Source organism: Xenopus tropicalis, chromosome 8 (assembly GCF_000004195.4).
Source record: "Xenopus tropicalis strain Nigerian chromosome 8, UCB_Xtro_10.0, whole genome shotgun sequence".
In the NCBI taxonomy this organism is placed as follows: Eukaryota; Metazoa; Chordata; class Amphibia; order Anura; family Pipidae; genus Xenopus; species Xenopus tropicalis.
The window spans coordinates 114,425,271-114,445,498 of record NC_030684.2 but is presented as its reverse complement, the minus strand read 5'-3'; the positions used below and the strand labels follow the sequence as shown (position 1 = coordinate 114,445,498).

At 42.0% G+C, this 20,228-nt stretch overlaps 1 protein-coding gene across 2 annotated transcripts in view; it reads left to right on the top strand.

The window, feature by feature from the left end:
• Positions 1-19,766, top strand: part of plcb2 (phospholipase C beta 2) — a 43,985-nt gene extending 24,219 nt beyond the window's left edge. The window contains exons 10-33 of one of the 2 annotated variants that reach the window (XM_031891635.1): positions 1,620-1,766; positions 3,028-3,185; positions 4,246-4,328; positions 4,764-4,848; positions 5,206-5,365; positions 6,869-6,960; positions 7,674-7,770; positions 8,939-9,023; positions 9,170-9,294; positions 10,317-10,471; positions 10,557-10,721; positions 10,869-10,968; positions 11,191-11,295; positions 13,515-13,603; positions 14,470-14,521; positions 14,812-14,856; positions 15,114-15,324; positions 15,461-15,626; positions 16,162-16,238; positions 16,785-16,880; positions 17,805-17,862; positions 18,349-18,435; positions 18,763-19,232; positions 19,726-19,766. In XM_031891635.1, the coding sequence (XP_031747495.1) occupies positions 1,620-1,766; positions 3,028-3,185; positions 4,246-4,328; positions 4,764-4,848; positions 5,206-5,365; positions 6,869-6,960; positions 7,674-7,770; positions 8,939-9,023; positions 9,170-9,294; positions 10,317-10,471; positions 10,557-10,721; positions 10,869-10,968; positions 11,191-11,295; positions 13,515-13,603; positions 14,470-14,521; positions 14,812-14,856; positions 15,114-15,324; positions 15,461-15,626; positions 16,162-16,238; positions 16,785-16,880; positions 17,805-17,862; positions 18,349-18,435; positions 18,763-19,227 (2,903 nt within the window). In that variant the 3' untranslated portion in view covers positions 19,228-19,232; positions 19,726-19,766. Of the gene's footprint in view, positions 1-1,619; positions 1,767-3,027; positions 3,186-4,245; positions 4,329-4,763; positions 4,849-5,205; positions 5,366-6,868; positions 6,961-7,673; positions 7,771-8,938; positions 9,024-9,169; positions 9,295-10,316; positions 10,472-10,556; positions 10,722-10,868; positions 10,969-11,190; positions 11,296-13,514; positions 13,604-14,469; positions 14,522-14,811; positions 14,857-15,113; positions 15,325-15,460; positions 15,627-16,161; positions 16,239-16,784; positions 16,881-17,804; positions 17,863-18,348; positions 18,436-18,762; positions 19,276-19,725 lie in introns of those variants that run through there. The other variant, XM_018096930.2, reaches the window with a different exon arrangement.
• The last annotated feature ends 462 nt before the right edge of the window (positions 19,767-20,228 follow it).

Sequence of the window (20,228 nt, the reverse complement as noted above, 5' to 3'; positions counted from 1 at the left end):
TATATGGACCAACCTAGGTCACTGAGTCTTCAGTTTCCAAGCATGGGTTGCTACAATGGAGATGGGCTTTGGCAACCAGATCTCTATCATAAAATGCAGAAATAAACAGGATCTGAAAAATAGTTTTTTTAAAAAATGAAAGCCAATTGTTTAATCAATTTCTTTGTCACACTAAAAGTTAATTTAAAGGAGAACAACCCCTTTAGGAACAATATATGACCCTGATAATAATGTATATTTTTCTGGCAGTAAAACCAGGTTGTTGGGTATGTATGTATGTATGTATGTATGTATATCTTTATTTATAAAGCGCTACTTATGTACGCAGCGCTGTACAGTAGAATGGGAGGGTAACTAACAGACACAAATGGGCGAATATAGGTGCTGTAGGTCACAGTGGGTGACCTTACAGTATAGTTTGTTGTACTGATATATCTCAACACTTTGTAGTAAATACCTAAAAAAGATAATGATTTTGGTTACCTTACTGAATTTAGCTGACTTTAGGGAGCCATGATACTAAACTGGCACCTCTACTGATTTTGTATCTATTTATATTTTATAGGGGAGAAGCTTAGCTCTTCTATATAGATATTGCTTTATTCCCATGTACTTCAAGTGCTATTTGTTAGGCCTCCCAGTAGAGAGCAGTAGAACCATTTAACATATTTATTTCTGATTGCCATGAGCTAAACTTTACCAACAGCGACCAGGAGGAAAGCATGATACAGCGCTGAACCAACAAAGCCGTTACCAAATGTCACTAAAAGACACATTATTATCGGGGGGCACGAGGCAGGGAACAAGCATGAGGTGGTCCCGGTAACAGCATGCAGGGAAAAGTGAATAGTTTTGAGTAGAGGTACCACTGTAGATACTGAACCCAAGGGGCTAAGTAGTGGGGGGCAGATTTATCAAAATGTGAGTTTAGAGGTTAATACAGGTACATCCAGGTACATCCCGTCCCATCATTCCCATGAGGTTTTTAAAAGTGTTTGTATCAGTGGGTGAATATTAGAGTTCGCCATTTGATAAATACGTTTCTAAAAATCCTATAGGAATGAATAGAACAGGGGTGAGTTTTTATGTATTAAGCTTGTAACTCATATTTTGATAAATCTGCCCTAATTTCCACAAATGTCTGATATTTACAAATAAGTCTTAACTGAAAAAGTACCTGCGGGTAAATATCGCAGAAAAGTCGCAAAACTGAATTGTTGCACCAAAACCTCTACTTTTTCATATTGTTGTCAAAAATCTGAAAAACCTCTTAAGTTTCAAACCAAAGAAAGATCCTCCAGGGAAGGGAAGGTACATCTGCCATTGATCTCGTCAAATTGTAGCTGGCAAACTGTCGTATTAAGATTTTAGAGCTAAGAAATCCAAATTGGAAAAAAAAAATCTGACTGTTAGTAAATGGCCCCCTCAGTGTTGAATGGGATTAAATGGCAGTCGGCATAACACCAAGTAACTGAATACCCCCTGTGGTTACCAGTAATCCTGCTAAACTATATGGTCAGCCAAAGACAAGTTATATTGTATTCCAACCAAGGCTTCCTTTATCACATTTTGTATATTCTATTGTCACCACAATATACTGATGTTTTCCTCTGCTCTAGGACAGCTGTCTCCAGAAGGAATGGTCTGGTTCCTCTGTGGCTCTGAGAACAGCATTACGTCTCTTGATAAAATCCCCATCTACCAAGACATGAGCCAACCTCTGTCCCACTACTTCATCAACTCCTCTCACAACACATACCTCACAGGTAACCCAATGTACAGACAGGTATATTCTCATTCTTATATACAGTAAGTAGGACACCCAGTATATTATGTGTGCTCTTTCTTCTGTCATTATGTATTATCCTAAATGTTATAGTTGTTATACAGTAAAACCTGTTTAAGTGTTTGTAAACCTATAGATTTTTACACAAACCCACATGTTTACAGTTTGCCTTAATTACTGTACAGGTATGGGAGCCGTTATCCTGAAACCCTTTATCCATTATCTCCCATACACTATATTAAATGCAAATAATTCATTTTTTTTTTTTAAAAACAATCCTATTGGGTTTATTTCATGTTTACATTGTTTTTTAGTAGGTTTGGCAATGCAAATTACGGAAAGATCCTTTATCCAGAAAACCCAAGGTCCAGAGCATTCTGGACAGTAGATTCCATCCCTGTATATCCATGCCCTATCCTCCAAAGTGGTTTGGCTTAAGGTCCCCATACACAGTAAGATCCGCTCACTTGGCGAGATAGCCAAGCGAGTGGATCTTCCCGCGATATCCCCACCTACGGGTTGGCGATATCGGGGATCTTGAAGTTAAAAAAAATATATAATCCGATCGGATTATTTAGGCGGCAATGGGGCAGTCGGTTCTGGGAACGGATCAACGAGCTGATGCGGTCCCCGATCCGACTGGATTTTCTAACCTGGCCGACCGATAGCTGGACAATTTCAGGCCAGATATCGGTCGGCCAGCCCGCTCGTTTCTGCCCCTACACAGGCCGATTAGTAGCCGAATCAGTCCAAGGGACCGATATCGGCAGCTATAATCGGCCCGTGTATGGGGACCTTTACTTAATGTGACTTAATGACATTGCCATTGCCTGTACTGGTTGTGTTCCTTGTTGCTTTTTACTGTTTCAGGGCTGTAGGCAGCAGATTACAACAACATCAATGTCCTTCAGTCAAATAAAGGGAATGTGACTCAAATCTCATTAAACAGCTGAAGCCTGGAGGACAGGGTTGGCAAAACTGTTATGAACCTTCCAAGTGTTGCTATTCAAATGGGATCCACATACACAGGAGCATTTATTGTGATAATAACTGTTTAACCAGCTGCCTAGAACTGGAGCTATGGGCTACTAGAATGATAGCCATGTTTGCACTTCCTATTGCTGTACTCCCCTCTTTCCAAGTTTTTGAAATATTATTTTTATTAAACTAATGGCAGATCAGATATTCCTAATTCCAGTGTCTAAAAGATCAACACTTAGTTCTTATTTCCACCCTTCCAGCTGGTCAGTTTTCTGGAGTGTCGTCACCTGAAATGTACAGACAGACGCTGCTTTCTGGCTGTCGTTGTGTGGAGCTTGACTGCTGGAAGGGGAAGCCACCAGAGGAAGAGCCAATCATTACTCACGGCTTCACAATGACCACTGAGATCCTCTTCAAGGTAGGGGGCTACCATTATGGATGTGCCAGCAATTCTAGAAGAGCCAAATAAAATATTAGCGCAAATTCAAAAAACAATGAACACAAACAATAAATCAACTTCAGGTACTTCCTTACTGAAAGGGGAAGGGGGTCTAAATCCTAAAAATGAATTGATATAAATGATTCTCTGAGCACTTTTGCAGTTTATATTAATTTTATGGGTTTTTGGTGGTTTCTGGCATATTTGTCATTTTAGACTACTAATACCAGACTTTCTGAGAGCCAGTAATCCCAGAGTTACCTGTCAATACAAGAAATTGTGAGGAGCGCCTGACAGCACTCCTATCTTTTCTGGCGACGTATCCAAAATGACGGCACCCATGGCTGCCACGTGGGTCATTGCTGTAGAACAGTGATCCCCAACCAGTGGCTCGTGAGAAACATGTTGCTCCCCAACCCCTTACATGTTGCTCCCAGTGGCCTCAAAGCAGGTGCTTATTTTTGTATTTCTGGTTAGGAGCCAAGGTTTTGTTGCATAAAAACCCAGTGTAATTGCCAAACAGAGACTTCTGTAGGCTGCCAGTCAACATAGGGGCCATCAAATAGTCAATTATAGCTCTCATTGGCACCTCCAGGAACTCTTTTTCATGCTTGTGTTTCTCTCAAAAACTTTTTCCATTTGAATGTGGCTCACGGGTATAAAAGGTTGGGGAACCCTGCTGTAGAATAAGAAACTGTGGCACTGAAAAATCATGCAATTTTTCTTCATGCTAACCCCCATATGTAATAAAAGGCACTAAGTCTGCCCAGGAGCAGTAACCCATAGCAACCAATAAGATGTTTGCTTTGAAACAGTAATTGCTACCTGCTGATTGTTCCTTTTATTACATACCCCCATAATGGTATGGACCCTTCCCTGACACTGTTCTTCATAAGGTGATTGAGGTGCCGAAATGCTCCAGTATAACAAGTCATGTGACCTTGTATTCTCACTTCTGCCTGGTGAGAATGAATGTTCTGTGCATACAGTTAGCTAACATTAGATTTTCAATCACATTTTACAATTTTATTTCCAATAGGATGTCATCGAAGCCATTGCAGAATCTGCTTTCAAAACGTCTCCTTATCCTGTGATTCTGTCTTTTGAGAACCACGTTGATTCGTGAGTAGCTGTATCTTTGTCATAGTAAATAGCCCGGATCCAAACAATTAGTGGAGTCACTGTACATGGGAAGCAGGGAGTTTTCTACACCACAAACAGAACCAGAACCAATCTACCCCAAGTCTATTTCCAGCTGAGCGTCCCTTCACTTTAGGCAAGGTACTGCCTGGGAGAGATACCGCCATTCTATCACTACTCGTTGGAGCCAGCGCTGCTCTTGCTAAGCTATCCTGGGTTGTACTAGGACAGGAGCTGTAACTGTCATTTAGTAAATCCTTATTCACAAGTTCCCTAATCCCCAACTCCACTTAGAGGGTGGTTCTTAGGGAACCCCTATTCTCAGTTTGTACCTAATTCACAAATATGACCTGTTTTTACATACTGTGCACCAAGGTATCAGCTAAAATGTAATTATAATAACTTTCCCCTTTGTAGTCCAAAGCAACAGGCAAAAATGGCAGAGTATTGCCGAACTATTTTTGGAGATATGCTGCTGACAGATGCACTGGAGAAGTATCCGGTAAGGATGTTGTACATGGTGCAAGGTGAATTGTTAAATATACTAGTTGTGTATATAGTAGAAGTGATCAGCTGTTGGGGGGGGGGGCAAGGGAATTTTTTTAGCTTGGGTAGAACATCATTAATCCAGTGAAAAACAAATCACTTAAAATGACAGATTAACGTGATATAGTTTGATTTTCCTCAGGACAAATAGAATGAGTTGATAATGCTGGATACACTTGAAGCACTTGGGTTAATGGAATGGCTTTTGCCATATGAATGATCCCTTCACAGAAATGCTTCAAAAAGCGGAAATGTCTGCGCTGGATAATAAACAGATCTAAATTTGATCCTATAACTGTTTTTCCCCCCACAGTTAAAACCAGGAAACCTATTGCCGAGTCCCCAGGAGCTGCTGGGAAAGATCCTGATAAAGAATAAAAAGAATCAGTCCTTTGCAAACCAGGATAAAAAAGCGAATTCCTGTGATTCCACCTCCTCAGAGCAGACTAGTTCCCTTTCTAGTGACAATTCAGGTATATAACCAGGAAGCAAGCTGTTCCTATATACTGGGGTATGGGTCTAATGTGTTGCCTATACGGTTAATAAATACACCCAAAGAAATCTCCCCAGCCCATTGCCAGATAATAACCAGTACCCAGGGCAGTACCAGCCCTATGGATATGCAGCCAACACAGAATCCTACAGACAAGTCCACCTTCTGGAGCAAATATATTTTTTGTCCATGTCTCTGTTCCGCCCTGCCTTACTATGCACTCTTCTGCTCCGTAACAAACTCCCATATCTCAATTCAGAACTTGGAAAAATGTATTGGGCTGATATTATTAGTCTCCTTTATTTATATACAGTAACAGACTTATATATACGCTCAGACATTTCTGCTCCTGCAATATTTCATAAGCTGCTTCAACATGTACATTGCAACAGTACAATATAGACACTCCAGGCATGACAGTGTGGGGTTGCACAGAGCATGGCTACAAGCAGTGGTTTTCAGAAAGATTCAAGCAAATTTGAATCCCACAAAGAGGACACAGATTCCACCAAGTGTTGGAGTTAGTGCAAGCCTAATATTCAGGCCAGCAAGTATTTTTTTCCCCAGATGTCCCCTAAAACTGGCCTTTATGGGGTACCAAACCCTGCTGTACTGCACTCAACCAAACTACTCAGTTGGTGCTGGACTACAAATTCCAGAATAAAGGTTGAGGCATGCTGGGAGCTGTCATTCAGCAACACTGGGGTTGTATTCTTAAAGCAATATTGCACAAAATGTTTCCAAAACGTTTACCCTAATCTCCACAGCCAGTGGCTGCATTTAAGTGCAATCCAAATAGAACCCCAGCTGATCTATGTAAATCTGTCTCCCTGTTCTGTGTTCTGGAAAAAAAATGACATAATTATCTCTATAAATAAGATCAGCAAGACACCCAACAGTGCATTCACCTTGATAAACATGAGATGAGATGAAAAAATTTGTCAAACGGTGACAAATTTGTAAAATTCGCCCAACACAATTTTTTTGGCAAATTTTTGCGGCAGCTTTGTAAAAATATTCACCAGTTACGAAATGCAGAATTTCATAGTGAAATCCGGCCTGGCAAAAAATTTGCTGAATCGCTCATCACTATTGGTAAATTATTTTGCATTTATAATTAATTTTTCAATCAGTAGGACTTTCATTGCTGAATTTTCTTGCATCTATAATAGATTTTTTGCCAATGTCTATAGAAAACTAGGGGGCGCTGTGGGCTGGCATTACCAATGTGTTTACAACCCCTCTCAGGTTGGGCAAAGCCATTGCTTTAGGCTTCCTTGAGGGCCTGCAGTCTGGGAAACAATAGTTTCCAATAGTTTCCATACCCTTTATTTCCTGAATTCATCCAGAAACATTAGTCCTTTGCAGGTTCTTCTGACAATGAACAGAGGTGGGTTTGGTGCTGTGAGTTTCCCATGTAAGTAACACCACGATATGGATTCTGTGAGTGCTACAAAGATAAAAATGGAATGTTTATGTCTAGGTGAGGGGCCAGAAGAGGGGAAAGAGGCAGAAAATGAGGAAATGACAGAAAACGCAGATGAAGAAGAGATGAAGCAGATGCAGTCAGATGAGGTATGTAACTTGCACAGAAACATTATAACTCTATTCAGCAGTGCCAAACGAATCTATCCCTGGATATCAACATCATTTAGGCTATAAAATCATCTACAAACGTTTTACAATCAAATACAGGTAAGGGGTCTCATATCCAGAAACCCCATATCCAGAAAGCTAAAAAAAAATGTTATCTGGGAAACCCCAGGTCCCTAGCATAATATATGATAGACCCCCATACCGCCCCGCCCCCCCCCCCCCCCCCCCAGTGCGCATGCGCGAACGCGCGGCGCCCTCTGCCCCTGAGTTGCACATTTAAACTCCCATACGGAGCAGTGGGGAGAGGTCCCGACTGCTCCGTATGGGAGCCAAATTTTAAAATTCTGTTGCGGCAGGGCGGCATGCCGCCCCTAAACTTGTGTCGCCCTAGGCCTTTGTGGCCTTTCCACAAATCCGGGCCTGCCCAGACCATGGTGTCTGCTTTCTCTATAGTTTGGAAGTAAATTTTAAAAAAAATATAAAGAATCCCCCCTCCCCAGGCCCACTTCCCCCAGCCGCAAACAGGCAGCGAGACACAGGCAGGTGGGACATGGGCAGTGGGCGGGCAGGATAAAGCACTGAGCGGGTGTGTGCCCTCTGAGGGCCCTCGCAGGGGGGCCCGGCACTGACTTGTTGCTTTCTTATACCCATATCCTTCATCTTTTGGTTCCCTCTGCTCTTTGCCTACTCAGGGCACTGCAAGTCAGGAGGCCACAGCTTATGAGGAAATGTCAAGTTTGGTCAACTACATTCAGCCAATCAAATTCGACTCCTTTGAAGTCTCAGCACGTAAGACAGACTAATGTGTGGCTCCAGCAGTGTTGTCTTAAATCATTTCTATGATTACAATTTGGCACATTCTTACATCTTGTGCCAGATTCTGAGGGATTAACATACATAAAGGGGGGGAAAAACTGATGATTGATCGCTGTGGTCCAATAAATCCCCAGTGGTTCTGCCATTACCTAGTGGACCAGTTCACATCAAAACTTAAAGGGGTGGTTTACCTTTAAGTTAACTTTTACTATGTTATTGAATTCTAAGCAACTTTTTATTTGGTCTTCATTTTGTTGTTTATGGTTTCTGAACTATATGCCTTCTCCTTCTTCTTTTCATCTCTCAGATGGGGGTCACTGACCCCGGCAGCCAAAATATATATACAGTATATTGTTGTTTTTTTATTCATCTTTCTATTCAGTCCTCTACTATTTATATTCAAGTCTCTCATTAACTCTAGCAACCAGATAGGAGCTGAACTTTCAAACTGGAAAACAAAAAATAATTCAAAAACCACAAGTAATAAAAAATGAAGACCAACTGCAAATTGTCTCAGAATATTACTGTCTATATCATACTAAAAGTTATGTTAAAGGGGTGGTTCATCATTAAGTTAAATTTTAGTTATAGAATGGCCAGTCCTTAGCAACCTTTTAGTTGATCTTCATTATTTTTTATAGTTTTTTAATTTTTTGCCGCCAGATTTCAACTGGGGGTCAGTGACCCCAGCAGACAAAAAACTTCTGCTTTGTGAGGCTACAATTGTATGGGTATTGTTACTTTGCATTGCACACCTTTCTATCCAGGTCTTCTCCTATTCATATTTCTGTCTCTCATTCAAACCACTCTGGTTGCTAAGGTAATTTGAACTCTAGCAACCAGATAACTGCTGAAATTCCAAACTGGAGAGTTGTTGAACAAAAAGTAAAATAATTAAGAAACCTCAGAGGTGAACTACCCCTTTAACCTTTTATTCCACTCCTGAAAACCACACAAACCCTAAAATCAGCACCAACAGAGAGGACATCTGTGGGTGAGGGCACGTCCTCTTCTGTTTGTACAAACACATAGAAATAGGTCTATTCAGTAACACTGTATCACAATGCTGATTATTTCCTCATTGTGGGGCTGCAGACTCACAACGTTGCTTTCTCTTATATTTCCATGTTTTCAAAAACAGAGAAGAACCAAAGTTACGTGGTGTCTTCGTTCGTGGAGACCAAAGCCTATGAGTTACTCACCAAGTTTCCCGTGCAGTTTGTTGAGTATCCTTTTCTGTTTCTGGGAATGTATTGAGTAGTTGAGTTATGTCTCGCTCCATATCTCAGTACCAAAATAGCGACATGGAAATAATATTTCTTGACTGAAAGAAGCACATTGCTATGGGCTGTTTCCTATAGAGTTGTTGCAGATATAACAAGAGACAGATGAGCCGCATTTATCCCAAAGGCACCAGGATGGACTCCTCAAATTATATGCCCCAGATGTTTTGGAATGCCGGCTGTCAGATGGTGGCACTCAACTTCCAAACCATGGGTCAGTGACAGATGGCATGTCTTCTGCAATTAACCCATCGTATAAGATCTATCTTCCTGTGTATTTTATGGTGGCTCAGTGAGTAGCGCCTTGCAGCGCTGGGGCCCTGAGTTCAATCCCAGCCAGGGCGATATCTGCAAGGGGTTTGTATGTTCTCCCCACTCCCACTCTCCAAATACATACAGGCAGGTTACTTGGCTTCTGACTAAATACCTAAAGTGTGTGTGAATGTGAGAGGGACCTTCTCATCTGGGGAAGGGATTGACGTGAATGATGAATAATCTCTGTAAAGCCCTGCAGAAATGTGTCGGCGCTATATACTGTAATAAATAAATAAAAATGTCTATTTTGAAGGGTGGGGGCACCGTAGGTGGGCAATATTATTTACTGATGTCTGTGGGAGGCTGAAAGTAAGGCACAGAGAATTATTTTGACACAGCTAATGTTTATTGGAATCAAGTGCAGTATAGGTATGGGATCCCTTCTCTAAACCCATTATCCAGAAAGCTCCAAATTATGGGAAGTCCATCTCCTATAGACTCCATATTAATCAAATAATTCACATTTAATTAATGTTTAAATAATTTTTTACAAGACTTAAGGTATGAAGATCCAAATTACAGAAAGCCTCCTTATCTGGAAAACCCCAGGTCCCATAACAGGTCCCATACATGTACTGGCCATAGAGCTGGTGTGGGCATCAAGCCATTACCCCTGACAGAAGGGGCGTATACATGTGCCTCTTGGGGCTCATTCAAAATACACTTCTGCCTAGGGACTGGCTGCTCAAACGTGATTAAAAGGCTCATGATTCATGTGTGAATGTTCTGAGGTTTGAACTCCACCTGTGCCACCATTTCATGTTATAAAGGGCAGGCTATAACCTCTCTCTATGGTTATACGTCAGTTACTTTATATGTTACAAGCTCTTGTATTCGATTGTTTCTATGTTATGTATCCTTATGTTTGCACTTAATAAATGGTTGGAGTAATAATGATTTAAATTAATTTCCCATTTTCAGACATACCTATGCAACAGAACATGGCGCTGTTTCAGTTTAATGGCTGCAGCGGTTACCTTCTGAAACACGAGTTTATGCGTCGGGGTGATAAACAATTTGACCCATTTACGGTTGATCGGATTGATGTAGTGGTGGCCAATACAGTTTCCATAACAGTAAGTACAGTGCTGGGTAGGATCTCATTCCCCTTACATGGCTCAGTTTTATTACCATATACTTTTCATCTTGGTGTCTCAATAGATCCTTTCAGGACAGTTCCTCTGTGAAAAATGCGTAAAGACCTACGTTGAAGTCGAGTTGTTTGGGCTGCCTGGGGACCCTAAGCGGAAATACAAAACCAAAGTAACATCTGTGCCAAATACCATTAACCCAGTGTGGAAAGAGGAGCCGTTTGTGTTTGAAAAGGTAAAGCCATTCTGGGGCAATTCTGTGACTTGGCGCAAAATACAATTCCTAATGAACAGCATGGCGTTCTAAAACATAAATACAAATGCTGATAGTTGACATTGTGATTGATTTGAATGTAATGTTGCCTTTATTTTCCCCTATCAGATCCTCATGCCAGAGTTGGCTTCCCTTAGAGTTGCAGTATTTGAGGAAGGGGGGAAGTTTATTGGCCATCGAATCATTCCCATTGATTTAATCCGATCAGGTAAAAATCAGCCCAAAATCTCCTAAATCTTCTCCCCAGCATGTCTGTAATGCCAAGGGCACAAATGTGTTCAAACAAATATTGAAAATCTCTACAATTTATTAGTTTTTTTTATTTTCTGTGGCAGAATCGTGGGTGCCACAACATCTGACCAAGAAATGACATGAAATATTATGAATAAAGTGTGGGCCTGAGCTGACTGTTTGTTTGCTTTGTTACTAGGATACCATCACATTTGCCTTCGAAGTGAGAGTAACATGCCCCTTACCATGCCCTCTCTCTTTGTGTATGTGGAAGTGACAGACTATGTACCAGATGTCTGGGCAGGTATTTTATTATCTAAAACCTTTATACCCTCTGGGCTATAGCCCTTGGGAAGGGACTGTGGGATAGCAGGTATAGTAGGGAGAGATGGTGCCTATAGAAGCAGTGGGATAATAGCCTCTGGGAAGGGACTGGGACTGTGGGATAGAAGGTATAGTAGGGAGAGATGGTGCCTATAGTAGCAGTGGGGGGATAATAGCCTCTGGGAAGGGACTGTGGCTGTGGGATAGCAGGTATAGTAGGGAGAGATGGTGCCTATAGTAGCAGTGGGGGGATAATAGCCTCTGGGAAGGGACTGTGGCTGTGGGATAGCAGGTATAGTAGGGAGAGATGGTGCCTATAGTAGCAGTGGGATAATAGCCTCTGGGAAGGGACTGTGGCTGTGGGATAGCAGGTATAGTAGGGAGAAATGGTGCCTATAGTAGCAGTGGGGGGATAATAGCCTCTGGGAAGGGACTGTGGCTGTGGGATAGCAGGTATAGTAGGGAGAGATGGTGCCTATAGTAGCAGTGGGGATAATAGCCTCTGGGAAGGGACTGGGGCTGTGGGATAGCAGGTATAGTAGGGAGAGATGGTGCCTATAGTAGCAGTGGGGGGGATAATAGCCTCTGGGAAGGGACTGTGGCTGTGGGATAGCAGGTATAGTAGGGAGAGATGGTGCCTATAGTAGCAGTGGGGGGATAATAGCCTCTGGGAAGGGACTGTGGCTGTGGGATAGCAGGTATAGTAGGGAGAGATGGTGCCTATAGTAGCAGTGGGATAATAGCCTCTGGGAAGGGACTGGGGCTGTGGGATAGCAGGTATAGTAGGGAGAGATGGTGCCTATAGTAGCAGTGGGGGGGATAATAGCCTCTGGGAAGGGACTGTGGCTGTGGGATACCAGGTATAGTAGGGAGAAATGGTGCCTATAGTAGCAGTGGGGATAATAGCCTCTGGGAAGGGACTGTGGCTGTGGGATAGCAGGTATAGTAGGGAGAAATGGTGCCTATAGTAGCAGTGGGGATAATAGCCTCTGGGAAGGGACTGTGGCTGTGGGATAGCAGGTATAGTAGGGAGAAATGGTGCCTATAGTAGCAGTGGGGATAATAGCCTCTGGGAAGGGACTGTGGCTGTGGGATAGCAGGTATAGTAGGGAGAAATGGTGCCTATAGTAGCAGTGGGGATAATAACCTCTGGGAAGGGACTGTGGCTGTGGGATAGCAGGTATAGTAGGGAGAAATGGTGCCTATAGTAGCAGTGGGGATAATAGCCTCTGGGAAGGGACTGTGGCTGTGGGATAGCAGGTATAGTAGGGAGAGATGGTGCCTATAGTAACAGTGGGGGATAATAGCTTCTGGGAAGGGACTGTGGCTGTGGGATAGCAGGTATAGTAGGGAGAGATGGTGCCTATAGTAGCAGTGGGGGGATAATAGCCTCTGGGAAGGGACTGGGGCTGTGGGATAGCAGGTATAGTAGGGAGAGATGGTGCCTATAGTAGCACTGGGATAATAGCCTCTGGGAAGGGACTGTGGCTGTGGGATAGCAGGTATAGTAGGGAGAGATGGTGCCTATAGTAGCAGTGGGATAATAGCCTCTGGGAAGGGACTGTGGCTGTGGGATAGCAGGTATAGTAGGGAGAGATGATGCCTATAGTAGCAGTGGGATAATAGCCTCTGGGAAGGGACTGTGACTGTGGGATAGCAGGTATAGTAGGGAGAGATGGTGCCTATAGTAGCAGTGGGATAATAGCCTCTGGGAAGGGACTGTGGCTGTGGGATAGCAGGTATAGTAGGGAGAGATGGTGCCTATAGCAGCAGTGGGATAATAGCCTCTGGGAAGGGACTGTGGCTGTGGGATAGCAGGTATAGTAGGGAGAGATGGTGCCTATAGTAGCAGTGGGGGGATAATAGCCTCTGGGAAGGGACTGTGGCTGTGGGATAGCAGGTATAGTAGGGAGAGATGGTGCTGGGAAGGGACTGTGGCTGTGGCATAGCAGGTATAGTAGGGAGAGATGGTGCCTATAGTAGCAGTAACACCTATCTTGCCCCAGGACCTGACACTGCTAAAAATGGCTATGGATAGGCATTTCTGGTCAATGAAACTCAACAGCTTAATTGCCACAGGTTGACTAATGTGTAAATTTAAGAGGAGACATGTTTGACTTTTGTATTGGGTATAATTAGGATACAAAAGTCTAACTTTAAAATGTAACTGGAATTTCTTTTTCATTCTTTGGTTTTCAGATCTCAGTCAGGCCTTGTCAAACCCCATCAAACACTCTAAAGCCAATGAATGCAAGTCAATGAAAGTAAAAACAGCACCTTCTGGGGAGGTGAGTATTCAAGCTCTTACCAGAAGTCTCATTTGGATTAATTAGCGTTGGTTAAGCAGCCCATAAACACATGAGCTTTCATCTTCAAAATGGTTCAGTCACAAGGCAAAACCTCAAGGCAGAAAAGCAACAATCCATTTGTAACACAGCAACACCTTTCAACTCACACTGAGGCAGGTTTGCACTCAAACAACCAGTCATTGTACTACAGTGTAACACTCACAGCCACTCTGGTCCCAGAGCAGCCATTGCAAGGCACATCTCAGGCACACAATTCTGGTAGCACATCCTTTTAGCCGTATAGTCTTCTGGTCCTAGCAGTCCGGTACCTTTCTATTACCCCCCTGCCCTACTCGAGACAGGCATTCCTTTTTCTTGCCATAGGCTGTTTCCTCAGGTCCCTGCACTGTCTCTCAATCCTATCTGTGGTGGAGCCACACTTCTAAGCCTCTGCCTCCTCGCTAGGGTGTCTGCTACCCATTCTAACTATTATAAATTCTTTATTGAAGACCCTATCTCCATAACTTGCAGGCGCCAGAATGAACCATGACTTGAGTGTCTCAGCCCTTTTTATAACCTTTATTCTCTATCCCCCCTTACTGGCCAGTGTTTGAGGTACAATCCCAAAACTCTACTCCCTCTAATGGCCGGAGGCTATATTACACGTATTATTCCAAACTGGTGAACTATTGTCACCTAGTGGCCTAACATACAGATAACATCATATTCACACCACACTTCTTGTTTCCCTTACACATTGCTTAAACTTAATTGTCTGTGTATAAATGTCATTCTTGCCTTTTGTTGTGTAGTTATAATTACTGTTATTTGCAAAACACCCAGCATTTCTGTTTGATCCAACACAGATCTCCAGCGCTTCAAAACCCAATGGTATCCCTGGGCAAAATGGGCCAAAAGGTAAAGCTGATATGGGTGCACAATCTTGTTTCTGCTATATTAGCCAAGGAAAGCAGTTGTTGCTTGGTTCCATAAAAAGTAATGGCCAGTTTGTATCTTCCCTATCTTAGACATAGACAAATAGGTCCTTCTCCATACTGGCCTTGTATTCAGGGTTTGGTCTGTATACTAGTAAGGCAACAACTACTGGTTTTTAGCTGTAGTGTGTTGGAAATTTGGATCTGTGGGTCGAGTGTGGGTCTACCTGATTATACTGATGTAGGACTCAATTATGTGTCTGTACATTTCAGGTTTGCCCACCAGTGGGGTACAGGACGCTGCTAAAGAAATTACAGGTACAGTAGATAGAAGAAGACATAGAAGAAGTTCCCAAAAATAAGGTTGAAATGACTTCATTTCATTTATTTAATTTGTTTTTTTTGTTTAAAACAGCAGTTATTCATTCATTATTGTTAGCTATTCTCTAGTAAATGAAGTTGACCTGTGTTTGAAGGTAGATGGTGTGAGCACTTGAGGCTTCCATGACAAAGAATGTGGAATCGCCAGCACACGGCTAAACTTTGTATTGATATGGTATATAACTCTTTTTTAGAGCCACAAACTGCCAATGAGGAGGAGCTGCAGAAACAGAAGGGATTCCTAAAGCTTCAGAAAAAGCAGGAGAAAGAACTGAAGGAACTGGAGCGCAGGACTCTAAAGAGGAGAGAAGAGATTGTACAGAAATATACCAGTGCCTTCTCTGAACTCTACACTCAGGCTAACAAAAGGAAAAACAGCTTACCTAAGGGGCAGAAAAAGAAGAGGTAAATAATCAACATTCATGTTTCACCCATGTTTGACTGCTGCCCCAATAGCAAAGTCTGCCCCAGTACCCAATAGCAGCCAATGAGAAGCTTGCTTTCATTATTATCTAAATGCACCAGACTCCCTGTATTACAGTATTCCTGATGATGATTATGGCTCAGTGTGGGGAGCTGGAGAAATACCTGGCAAAGGGGACCCCCAGGTTCTAGAGATGAAGAGGAAGATGGAAGAGGAACTGACATGTCTTGGGGAGGAGCAGTACGAGACTATTCTAAAGAAAAAAGAGCAGCATTCTAATGAGGTATTTCCACTATGGGTTGTACTCAGTATCAGTCTGCCCTACAAGAGCAACAACACCCCATCAGACCCACTGCTTACTCAATTATTTGGTCTACTATGACTTTATGCATAAGAGATAGGTGGGAAAATTGGGGTAAGAAGAATTAAAAGGTAAGAAGGAAATGATAGGCAAGAAAGACATAAAGGGAAAATAGAAGAGCTCGTTTAAAATGAGAGGGACTTGATGTAATACGATGGAAGAGATAAGCTGAGTAAAAACAGTAGGAAAAGCATTATGAGAGACAGTTGTCTATAGGTTTCCAATGGGTGTGAGACTCTCCAGTCCAACACTGGATGTAACAAGCAGGGGAAGTTGGTGGTGGGGTGCAAACATGGCCATAGAACATGAATATGACTTGACTATAAAGAACTAAGGAACTTGCAAGATCTGAATGCTGCCAGATTCAGAAAATTTACCATGTTGGTTTTTCTATATTTAAAGAGTTATTTACATGATTTACATCTAATTACTTAACAATTATTATTACAATCAATAGCAAATCTCCAAACTGATTGAACTGGCACAAGAGAGGCAAGTGGCGGAACTAAAAATCCTCAAGGAAGCTGCAGACAGGTAGGGTGTCTGTTTTTTTCCACCAATATACCACACCAGAATGTGACATTTACCCACCCCCATGTACTAGCATATGAACATAGGTCTGGTTTCATGTAAAGCAACCAATCACAATGAGACTGCTTTCAGCCACATCCGCAGTCTTCCCCTGCCTGCCTTCAGTGTGAACAAAACCTTCCTGCCCCCCACATGGGCAAAGATGTAGTGTGCCATTAGACATGGGCCAGAATGTGATTGGTTCAAAGTAGCATCTACATATTTAGCAAGTTACCAATCACTATTCCATCAGAGGCTGGGCTTGTTTCCTAGATGTATTTTTTTGTAAAGCAGACATTGAGAGTAGGTATCTAAATGTGAACTACCTGCTTCTTTTCCAAGGAAACAATGCATAATTCATAATTTAAAAATATATCCTTATATTTGTTATTGAAATGAGGCATGAGGCCTAGGAATAGGGGTCCTGCATTTTGTCAGCTTTTGGAGATGGTTTACGTAAAAGACAGGGAGGGTTGTGTCCATGTATGTGACTGATGCGGCTTTCCGCAGTGATACTAAACAGATGAAGAAGAAGTTGGAGATAAAGAGGTTGGAAAGGCTGGAGTGTATGAGCAAAAATACCATGGAAAAAGCTTCCCAGGAAAGGTGAGGAATTTAGTTATTCTAATGGTTGTCGCCCTGAGATGAGAATCCATTGCTCATGAACTGGGGAGTGGGAGCCTCAGAGGAAACAGGAAGTTGCCTTGTTTTAGTACATTATGTGATGGAGTCCAGATACTGCTCACAGTCGGGATGTACTGCACCATAGCTCAGTCTCTATGGTATAGTCACATAAAGGCAATTAGCAGCTCGGTAATGACACCAATGACCCCATATAGAAATCTTAAACTGATAGATATAATATATATACAGTATGTTAGTTATGCCTGCCCGGGTTTGGGGATTTTTTTGTTAATTGTAAGGAAAGTGGAGGAGTGGAGATTATTAAAGCTAAACATATACCCAGCACACATGTCTGGCACAAATAGACAAATAATCATTTCATTAAGATTGTAGTGCAGAGCGGAAGCTCATATCCCACATGTAGAATTTAGGGACCCATTATCCTGGGAATGTCCGTTTAATCCTTCCCCATCTCCAAGCACCAGAGAGATGTAACCTCTCATAGGGTAATGCTTTGCTAATTACAGACAGTTCTGCATGTCCCTATAACAACCGGTCTTGGTAGAGTGGAGAAGATGCTTGACCTGAAACTTCCCCCCAGTTCAGAAGCTGAGTGGCCCCTTTGGGAGAAGCACATAGCTAGTTGGCATATTATATTGAGTTACAGAATTTTCAGCTCTTCCAGTTTTTTGTCATTTGCTTCTATCTATTAAGATCTTTGATGTCCATTTGGGAAACATCTATAAATGGACCCCCAACCTGCTATCTACCTTTATTAAATCTGATACCTCAGTCCCTGAGGGATAGTCACAGACACGGAGCTCAATGTATTTCTGATCATTACTTATCTAAATGTGCAGTCATCATTTTCGTATCCAGAATAATGTCTTATTTCTGTGTTTAAAGGTTAAAAAAAGAAATAAATAACTCCCATATCCAAGAAGTGGTGCAGGTTCTACAACTGGTGAGTTGGTTCTACAGTGTTGGTTCATTTCGATCTTAGAATCATGTCTTGTTGGTTCATTTCTATCTTAGAATCATGTCTTGTTGGTTCATTTCTATCTTAGAATCATGTCTTGTTGGTTCATTTCTATCTTAGAATCATGTCTAACACGTACTACTTTGCAGGTACCTACAATTACAATGGAAATCTGGGATACAACTATGTATTGTTGGTAAAAAGTATGGAAACATGTGCCTTTAAATTGCTTTGTGAATGGCCCCCATTTTGTCCTGTAATCCTCATGCCCTAACAATGGTTTTGGGTAGAAATTTAAATAAACCCTTGCTGTAAATACAGTATATTTTCCCTATATGGACAAGTGAAATACAATTCTTTAAGCCAAAGCTTTGTATTATAATGAATTTATAATGAAAACACAGACATTGATAACCACCCATGTATATCGGTTTGGAGGTTACAAGATCATGTTTCTTGTTTCCTTCCCAGGTATCTGACAAATGGGCCAAAAACCAACAAAAGCTAGAGGAAAAGCAAGCCGAAGGTCTGCAAAGGATCAAGGAAAGGGAAGATCAGGTATGGTACAAATGCCAACCTTAGTCCTCACTCAGTGAGGAGGAAGTGATAACTGGATATTTATTAGCTCAAATGGCCTGTCTGGGCAAAATATAAGGCAATATATAAACAAAATCACCTAATGGAATAGGCAAAAGTGGAAATCTTCCTTATGTTATGGCAATTGCAACCAAAGAATGGCTATGGGTGGGTATAGGCCATTATCCCTGCTATAAATCCCTTCTCAATCCCTGTTTCCCTACATTTTATACCCCATTGCCACACCACAGTTAGCCTGTTGCCTAATACTTACTGACTGGAAACTTTTTCAATGTACGTGTTAAATAGGTGCAAAAGGAACTCCAGGAAGAATACATAGAGAAGCTAAATTCATTGGCAGCTGAAGTGCGAGACTTGGTGTATAACACTATGGTGACCTGGTTTCCCACTGAAGCAAAAAGTCTGAAAAAGGAGCCCAAAAGTTCTGCCGCGGAGAAATGGGAGGCTCTAGTAGCTAAAGTAAGCCACGTAGAAACCTTTGTGTCCAGCCTAACTGGGGAAAACAAGGCAAAGACAAAGGATTTAGAACATGATAAATTATCTGCAATGGGCCTAGTATGGGATGGGACACCTGCTTCAGATCCAGCTCGGAATGGAACTTCCACGGAGTCGGTGCTAAGTGACACACAGGATCCTGTGATCAAGCACACATGTCCCATAAATACAGATAAAGCAGACGCTCTAGAGCAATGTTCTCCAAGTAACGAGGAGAGGAGGGAAGAGGAACCTGAAGAGATGGTGTCTATACATTAAGACTGGTTGGTTAAATTAATAATCTTCTAATAAATACTCTAATCACTTTGGGTTGTGGCTGGACCAGTAAAATCCAGGTAACTGGCATGGATATTGTGTAGGCTGGAAACATTTAGCAGAGACTAGATTTTAACTTTGGGGAGAATGTTTTGTGAATTATGGAGACAAAGTAAGATAAAGTCCCTTTTATGTAAACTAGAATCATTTAACTATTTTGTAAACCTGGAGGTATCCTAAAGGAGAAGGAAAGGTAAAAAGCTTTATCAGAAAGGTCTATGTAAATACAGCCATAAGCACTTACAGTAATGCTGCACTGAGTTCTCTATCAAAAGAAACACAGGATTTCTTGTCTCCTTTTTTGTGGACATGTTATTTGGTATCAGACTTCCTGTCTCAGAATAATCCTTCATTCCAGTGCCAGAGTCTGCACAGCTTTCTCCGCTCTTCTGCTCCCCCCTCCCATAAGAATTCATAAAACTACTTCCCCCCCACCCTTAGGAATGTGTGATCTGAGCTGTAACGGCTAAGCTGCAAGCAAGAAGCTATGAACACCAATCTAAAATGGCAGCTGCAATCTTAAACAAACAGAGAAAGCTTCTAGGGTTCTTTACTCAGGTATGGTAATGCTTTCTGCTGAATAAATATATTGTTCTAGGCCTGTTAGGCCTGTTATTGTCTGATGAGGGCTGTGCCACTCAAAATATGTAATAAACCATATGCTTCTCTGCATGGGAATACATGAGCCCTTTATACAGGGAGGATGTGCATGGAGAAATGCTGGTTTCTGGTAATGAATTATTAGCTGGAAGAGGAAAATAAGAATTATACTGACTGCCAAAATATGTTGGTGCTTCTCGTGTGCATTTGGGTATGATTTCTGAATACAGTCAATACAGGATTTTACTGAATACATTACTATATTCTTAAAGGCTTGCACTTTACTATGTTTTCTCTTGCCCCGGTGCTTTGCCCTTGTTACTCATGGCCCTCGAGTTTTGCTC